This window comes from Ahaetulla prasina, chromosome 1 (assembly GCF_028640845.1).
Source record: "Ahaetulla prasina isolate Xishuangbanna chromosome 1, ASM2864084v1, whole genome shotgun sequence".
Classification (NCBI taxonomy): Eukaryota; Metazoa; Chordata; class Lepidosauria; order Squamata; family Colubridae; genus Ahaetulla; species Ahaetulla prasina.
The window spans coordinates 321,747,520-321,756,399 of NC_080539.1; the positions used below are offsets into that span (position 1 = coordinate 321,747,520).

General features: G+C 38.2%; 1 protein-coding gene across 1 annotated transcript in view; it reads left to right on the forward strand.

Annotated features, from left to right (window-relative positions):
* ESRRB (estrogen related receptor beta) overlaps positions 1 to 7,942 on the forward strand; it is a 110,511-nt gene extending 102,569 nt beyond the window's left edge. The window contains exons 6-7 of the mRNA XM_058167461.1: positions 4,949 to 5,218; positions 7,698 to 7,942. Coding sequence (XP_058023444.1) covers positions 4,949 to 5,218; positions 7,698 to 7,942 — 515 coding nt within the window. The remainder of the gene's footprint in view (positions 1 to 4,948; positions 5,219 to 7,697) is intronic.
* Positions 7,943 to 8,880: the final 938 nt, after the last annotated feature.

Genomic DNA, 8,880 nt, shown 5'->3' on the forward strand with positions numbered 1-8,880 from the left:
AATTTATTCTTCATTCAATGTTGTATCAAAATAAAATAGCTCACAAATACTTAGTATTTAAAAATACTAAAATGCAACAATAAAAATGAAATAAAGTAATGGCAAAAGAACTTTCATTAAAATGTGGGAAAGGTAAGGCAAACCGAATAAATAAAAATCATTCCTCCACAATAAACTTTCAGTGAAGGCCTGGATGAAGGAATCAGTTTTCAACAGGAGCCTAATAGGCACCTGTTGACTCTCTGAGAGTCATTCAAGAGCACTAGAGAAGAAGTAGAAATTATGAATGCAGTGCTTGATCAGGGAGGAATAAACCGTGCTTATTTCTTTTTATTTTTAACTAAGGAAAGTGATATCAGACTCTCATGTAAAATTCTGTAGAGATTCTCAGGTCATGGTTGTCCCAAAGGTGTTTTTTCAGGAGGCAACTGGACTTTCTTGATTTTTCTTTGAAGACGTTTTGCTTCTCATCCAAGAAGCTTCAACTGAGTAGCGTTCCAGGTTCTTTTTAGCTATACAATTTGGGATGGACACCCTTTGAATGGTGTTGGGAGTAGGAATGGATTTCAAGAGAAAAAATTGTAGACTACAGGAACCAAGAGCACTACTCAAGTGACCCTGAGGACACAGATAAACCTCCAAGTCCTTCAACAACCCTCTAGAACAGGGGTGTCCAAACTTGGCCCTTTGGAGAATGGTGGACTTCAACTCCCAGAATTCCCCAGCCAGCATGAGCTATAAATTTAAGCAAGTTGCTAGTTGGAGAATTCTGGGAGTTGAAGTCCACCACTCTTCAAGGGGCCAAGTTTGGACATCCCTGCTCTAGAATGATGCAAATGACCAGCTGTCTGCAAGGAATATAAATCCTTCCATTCCCCACTATCCTGTCAGAGATGAAGAAGCTTCTTGAATGAGAAGCGAAACGTCTTCAAAGAAAAAACATAAAGTCCAGTTGCCTCCTTTGTCTCAGGTAAAATATTTAACAATATTAGTCGAGGTGACAAGATTGGGGGAAACATAAATGATAGATCACAGAACTGAACCTGAAAAAGAAGTTTTAACCAACCACTTCAGTTTGAGCTAGAGAATTCTGCAGCCAAAATCTGAAGTTGTACATACTGTTAAATATAACAATATTGAGACAATTCATCAAGGGATGTCTCACAAATGAATGAAAAACAAGCTAGACTGTCTGATGAATATCTTAATGCAAGATCCAAGCACAAAGTGCATAGTTAAAATGTTTAACTGTACCTGTCAAAATGAGAAAAGAACCTGAATTAAAAAATTGATATAATCCTTATCTGTCTGAAGACCTTTCTATATGGTTGGCACAAAATATCTCATATTAGATTTCATCTTCAGATTTTGAATTCTTTGATGTCTCAGAGTAGATTTAATGTCTTTAATGTTAAAATGATGGGCAGTCTTCGTGTCTTAATTTTACTGTTGGAATTAGAACGTCTTCTGAAGCATGGGCATTAAAATAATCTGTGTACTTCATATATTGTAATTCTCCAATAAATGTAAAGCTTTAGGAAGACAATTTTGTTACTAAGTAAATGTAGTGTAACAGTCAAAAAGCTCCTTTACTCAGCCATGATTGATTGTAGGTGGTTGTTACTCAGGCATACAGGACAGAGCAAAAGTTGGTGGTCACCAGTCCATGGCAGCCCAGTTTTTCCACATTTGCCAAACAAAGATTAAATTTGTAATTCATCTCCAGAATGCCCCAGATTCCTCTTCAGCTGTCCTCTAATTTCTTCTTGCCCTCTTCTCCAGTGCTTTATTGATCCATACCTCTTACCCGTCAGACTTCATACACGCACATACAACATGTGACAGCTGATTGGTATCTGTTAATTAATGTGGCTTGCAGCCTCTTTTCTATTCAATGGCCCGATAAGGGAAATTGGATGTCTAAGGACTGCTATGCCATTATCACCCCTTACCTCCTTTGGCAACACAAATACAAAACAGGGTATAGTGATAAATAAATGCCACTGACCCATCCCTCTGCCCTCTCTTCCTTTAGTTGAGATAGCTGAGATAGAAAAATAGAACTCCCGACCAGTCAATATAGCAATCACTGGCTCTTTTGTTAATTGCCAGGTTGATAGCAAGAGGAATCAAAACATTCTGGCTCCCTTGGTCCAAGTGCAGGAAGGCACACACAACTGCATGAGCTGAGGGTTTTTTGGGGGGAATAAAAGCTTCTGGATAAGGATATATCACAGTTAGTGAGACATGCACATCGCTAAGAAAGAATTCTAGACTAACCGTGAAAGCAGTTAGACTAAAATAAGAAGAGGAGAATAATCTCATAATACACATGGAATTTTTTTAGGCCAAACTGCTAATACTTTTTATTTTTATATACAATTTGCTACCTAGCAATGAAATTGAAGTATCCTCTATAGAAGAAACATGAATGTTTTTTGATTTAACTAAATCTTCACACAAGACATCCAAATTTTGAACTCTTAATACATTCTTCCCCAAATTTAATACATTCTTCTCCAAATTAGTAGCTCCAGAAGTGTTAGGAGATACAATTCTAATATTCTGAAAGGCACAAATTTGGAAATGGTATTTTAACATATTGTGAGGTATCTTGAGCATGGCTGTAATATTGGGGCATGGCTGCAGTTGCCAATAATGTTTTTATCTTCTGTTTTCCTATCACTAGGAAATCTTTTATACAAGGAATCTTGCCTATTCTCCATCATTTTGAAAGAGTATCCCACAAGCAAACATATTCATATTGCAAGAATGAAAATAGTATGATACTCTCTTGAGTATCGTTATAATTCTAACGTCATTTTATCTCAGAGTGGAATCATTACTGATACTGGTGTAAATTTCCTAGCACTTTTAAGGATTTTAAATTGGAATATTGAGAAATAAGTGTATTTTTACACTTCCTTATGTTTTATACCACAAAATCTCCCCGTTTCCTCTCCCACATTTGCTAAGATTCCTAAATTTATGTTTTCATTTATGGAATAGTTCCTTTTAAAGCTTATTTTTGATTTTTCACAGATCTGCAGTTGGAAAGCAGATGAGAGTTTTATTTATGATCACATTTGTTCTCGGTCATTAGACTTAACTGATTCTGATGGACTTAGTTATAGTTTTGTTTGTGTTTTACCTTTTTACTTTGACAGTTAATTCAGTGCACCTGTTTGTAGGGGAGTTCTTTTCCCTCTTGTCCTGAAGATACAGTTATAGTATTTGGGATTCCATAATGATTTAATGTTTGTTTGTTTATTTATTTAAAACATTTATTAAGCTGCCCATCTTTCAGCCAACTCTGGGCAGCTCCCAATCATATCATGTTTGACTTCTTAAAGTTAGATGTTGCAGCTTTGATGAAGTGGCTTACAAAGATATTTTACCTAGATAAGGTGAGAATTTATATCTTCCAATAAGGCCCACTCTCCTTCAACGAGTAAAATTTCAACTCTTTATTAAGGAGGAGAAATAATGCATGATTCAGTGATGGCTAGTATTAAGTACCTATTTCTTTGAGTCATAGTCAAACCTTTCTCCGTTTGTACATTCTGTATAATAATGTTGCACACATGTACAAAAGATTAGGCTTTGATCATGCTGTTACAACTACCATTTTGCTCTTTTTAACCCTCCTCATCCCCTCCCAACTTTGATACTGCTTTAATACAAGTGGATTTGAAGTAGTGTTTTCTATGATAATGTAACTCACTGGTTTCAAAGGGATGCATTCAGGTATAGTGCATCATCCTTCTCCTTCTCTCCTTTTTATGTTAACACGGCAATGACTAGATCGGAACAAAACATCCCGGAAAAGGCGTATTACAAGGCATGCTGGCAAGACTGAAGCACTAGCTCTTGAAATATTCAAGCAGTTACATTCTCCATAGGGATCAGTGCAGCCGATTTGAAGGCTTTCCTCATTGTCTTTACTTGCACAGTTCCACCATTTCAATTTGCTGTTCATTCAGATGAAAGTCGGGGCTTTGTATGCACACGTATGGAGAGTCATCTAGGACAGGGATCTCCAACCTTGGCAACTTTAAGACTTGTGGACTTCAACTCCCAGAGTTCCTCAGCCAGCAAAGCTGGCTGAGGAATTCTGGGAGTTGAAGTCCACAAGTCTTAAAGTTGCCAAGGTTGGAGACCCCTGATCTAAGAGGCATCTTCTAGCAAAGGCAGCTGCTCCAGCGCTTCAAGAATGGCATTTGGTGAAGCATCTTTTGCGAATGCTTTGCCCAGCCCTAGGAATAAACATTCAGATAAATAGGAAGTAGCTTCTTATATGAAGCTGCTTTCTCTTTTGAAAATCTGAATAGGCCTCTGTCTTATTAAAGTACATTTATAGGACTGGCTCGGAGTCAAAATCATTTCACTGAGGAGTTTGTCTACGGACATTTTTCCTGTAACAGCCAAAGAATTCTATGAGTTGCAGTCACAATACAGCAAAGGGCAACCCACTTGGGATGGTTAGTCTAAGATACACTTTTGCATTTGTTTTGGGGTTCATTTCTTATGTCAAAAGAAGAAAAAACCCCAACAACCCAGAGGTGGGTTTCAGCAGGTTCTGACCACTTCTAGAGAACTGGTAGCGGAAATTTTGAGTACTTTGGAAAACTGGTAGTAAAAATTCTGACTGGGCCCACCCCATCTATTCTCTGCCTTCCAAGTCCCAGCTGATGGGGAGGAAATGGGGATTTTGCAGTAACCTACCCCTGGATTGGGTAGGAATGGAGATTTTACAGTATCCTTCACCTGCCACACCCACCAAGCCACGCCCACCAAGCCACACCCACAGAACTGGTAGTAAAAAAATTTGAAACCCACCACTGCAACAACCATAAAGTGAATTGCCTCTGCCAGTTTTCTAGGCAGCAGCAACCCAATGTCTTTACTTGGTCAATATTCTTAATCTTCTATTCTTTTGCCTTGCCAGGATTTTCTAACCTTTCTTTGGGAGACCAGATGAGCTTACTGCAGAGTGCCTGGATGGAAATCCTCATTCTGGGCATTGTGTATCGCTCGTTACCGTATGAGGATAAACTAGTCTATGCTGAAGATTACATTATGGATGAGGAACATTCACGTTTGACGGGCCTCCTGGAGCTCTATTTGGCCATCCTGCAGCTGGTGCGGAGGTACAAAAAGCTGAAGGTGGAGAAAGAAGAGTTTGTCACTCTGAAAGCCCTGGCTCTCGCCAATTCAGGTAAAGTCATGGACATATGGATTAGCAGCTGGGAATGTGGGGAGGTTGTTTTTTTTCTGGTAAGAATAAAAAATGGTATCTGTGCTTTAGAATTTTTTTTTTTTTTTAGAATTTTTTTTATTGGCCAAGTGTGATTGGACACACAAGGAATTTGTCTTGGTGCATATGCTCTCAGTGTACATAAAAGAAAAGATACTTAAAAGGAGGAATAAGCCCATTGTTACAACTTGGGAAGAAATTGCCCTCCATCTGAATTCAGGCTAATAGCTCCCCATCTCCTGAAATCTATAAGAAAAAAAATCATAGTTATTGATTTTGTAATTAACAGTTCGTCAGAGCTATATTGATAACAGTTCAGCATTGGCTTGCTGGAAATAAATCCCATAATATTGGTTCATTCTTATAATCACTTATCAAAGGTCCTCTGTTCATTGAGAGAACAAGGGTGGGCAACCTATCATCTTGCAGAGCTTTTGAACTGTTTAAATGCACCTGAAAATGATCTGGGTGGGTTGATTATTTTGGCTCAAAGGACACTAAAAGCATAGCATGTTTATATATTTGTGACACTAAAGTTACGGAGACCTACAAGCCAAGCAGCTATTTTACTTTCTGCCCAAAAGCTGAGCACAATGAGCTATCAGCCAATTACTTTCTTGCTTACCAGCCAGTAAACAAGTGCCGTGTCTCTAAACCTGTTCCTCAGACCCATATCTAAATACAAATCTCTTTCTACTCTGTTCAGTAATAAAAGAGAGTAAATGAGTAGTGTTCTCCCATATTTCTATTGTCACCATGCTGGTAAAATTCCATTGCCTTCCAAAAATTTAATTCAGACTAAACAGTCCAAAAACCAGCATTTTGGACTGTTTTGTCTGCTCATGCCAGTGTCCTACTAGGAAAAATTCCCAGAGTTGTGGGCAAAGGTAGACGAGAAAGCCAATAAAAATCTTCCATGAAATCACAGAATTAGAAAAGGCTATGTACGATTGACTGATTCCTACCCACTAGCCAGTGCAGGAATCCAAATTAAAGCACCCCATGTGAGTGGCTATCTAGCCTCCATTTGAGCACATCTAATAAAAGGAAGCCCACTTTCTCTCAAGGTAATTAGTTCGATTATTAAACCGCTTTTATTTTTAGGAAGAGGATTTTTTTCCCCTAACATTCAGTTAAAATCTGCCCCCCTGTAACTTAAACCCACTATTTCATGTCTTGCACTCTCGAACAAAAGAAGGCAGTTCAGAGGCTTCTCCTGCATGATATCCTTTCAGGTATTTAAAAAGTGCTATCAAATCCCGCCTCAGCGGCATTTCTTTGTACGAGTTGCAGGAAAAGAGCAATTCAGAAGTAGGTTGACAAAAGCAGAATAAAATAAAAAATAAGTTCCAATGATTTGGAATTTGTTTTTCAATTGACGCAACTATAAATTACATTCTGAGCTTACAATCAATTATTTTTCCAAGATCTTTTTCATAAATACAAAGTTACGTATTCCACATTTCACTCATTCCTATATATTTATTTTTTATTTTCTAAGTGAAACAAAAAACAACACCATTCTATTATTTTCAGCTCATTTTTCTAACTTACCAGAATTGTTTTGAAATTATTTGTCTTCTAGAGTGTTAGCATCCCATCCAAATTTGTGTCATCTGCAAATTTGATAAGCATTCCCTCCACCTCTTTATCTGGGTCATATGGAAAAATAGAAGACAATGTCTGAACTATAAAGTACAGTTAATATAGCTTTTCATTTTTCATGTAAAATAAATGTTTTGGCTGATTCTGAGTCCCCCTGATTTGGTAGTGATATAAAATTTAATATATTATTAGTGTTTTTGTTGATTTTGGTTCCTAATTGCCTTTCTCTTTTGGTACATGTTACCAGCCCACATAATTTCAGCAAGGGCTTTGAAAATAATTCAGTGAGGATTCTTCCAATTCACGTATCGGTATACAAATTAGAAAGCAGAAATATAGACAAACAAACTGATTAGCAAAAGGCAGGCAAAGCCATCCAATGTTTCAAGACTTCTTAAATTAGTTTTCAGTATTTTCAAGTTGATCTAGAAGGAGAAATCTCTTGAGAATGTAGAATGTTAGTGTAGCACATTAATTAGGTCGGTCTTTGAGCTCATGATATAAAGCTCCAAGTGCTGAAGTTGTTGTTCATTTTGAAATCAAAAAGATTAAATGTAAGAAGAGAGGAATGTGTATCTCAGGTAAATCAAAAATTATATTCTAATAACTTTGCTATATAATTTAATGTGAAAATAGATTGACTTAGTAGTATGTCTGTTTTTTCCAACATACCTTTTGCATAGTTTCTCAAGTAGGATACACCTTCCAGAAGCTGTTTCTTTTGATTCTTCAGGTAGCTCCTTTCTACCATGAAACACCATGTTCTGAGATTAAATATGTTCCCTGCCCATTTATCTAGACTGATTCCCTCCTTAATTTTTCTTTTCCTCTAAAGATTCGATGCACATAGAGGACATGGAGGCAGTGCAGAAACTACAAGATCTTCTCCATGAAGCCCTTCAGGACTACGAGCTGAGTCAACGTCATGAGGAACCACGACGTGCAGGAAAGCTGCTGCTGACCCTGCCTCTCCTGCGGCAAACAGCTGCCAAAGCTGTGCAGCACTTCTACAGCATCAAACTGCAAGGCAAAGTCCCCATGCACAAACTCTTCCTTGAGATGCTTGAGGCCAAGGTCTGATGTGCCCAGCCCCACCTGGAGAGGCCAGGAAACAAACTGGAAAGAGAAGCAGCCGTGGAAGAAACCAAAAATGGCAGCTGGCTTTTATTTTCAATCATTTACTGTGGAGGAATTATTTAACGTTCATCTGGCAGCCTGCCATCTGAAGATTATCATGTACAGAGATGGAAACTCTTTTAATCAAGTTTTTTTTTAATTTGTGGGAAATTCGCAACTAAGCTCTTGCACTTGCAGAGAGAACCAAGGAAAATTTGGAGTTCTTGAGCAGTGATGCTCTTTGCACTATCTAGGGCAGCTGATTCCTAGCTTTTTCCACCTTCCAATGAAAGGATGTGGAGATCTGAAGCAGGAAATGGTGGGGTAAAAAAATAATACAGCATTTATAGCATGGTGGTATGAGAGGATTTTTTAAAAAAATGTGGGCATCAGTAAACCTGGCACTTGATGCGGTGTGTCAAGGCACAGGCCCATATGGCAGTTGCTTCTTTGGAAAGGAGCACCTTCAGTCCAAATTCAAGTTATTTGTAATGTGTACATAGAGGCCTATTTCCTACTGGGAAGAGCAGGTGTGACTGTGTAAGATATTCTGTGATCTTGAGCATCTGGCTTTTCCTATTCTTGTGCAATCAGAACATTCTCAGTGGTAGTTGCTACACAAGCTGGAGATACGGTACATTCTCGGGAGAGGAAGGTCTTACAGTTTCAGAGGATACAGAGAGAACAAGTCCAGACCCTGTCTTATTCCCCCCCAAAAAAATTTCCAGCACAATTCCTTTCTTCTCCTATATGTGATATTATTTTAAAAACCTCTACTCTCCTCCTTTCTTCAACGCCTGGCATGAATCTCAAGACTCAGACTGCTCACAACAATCAAGCCAAAACGATAAGGTGTCCTGAACTAGGGCTTTTGTTCAGCTCTTTCAGCAAATCCTGATATT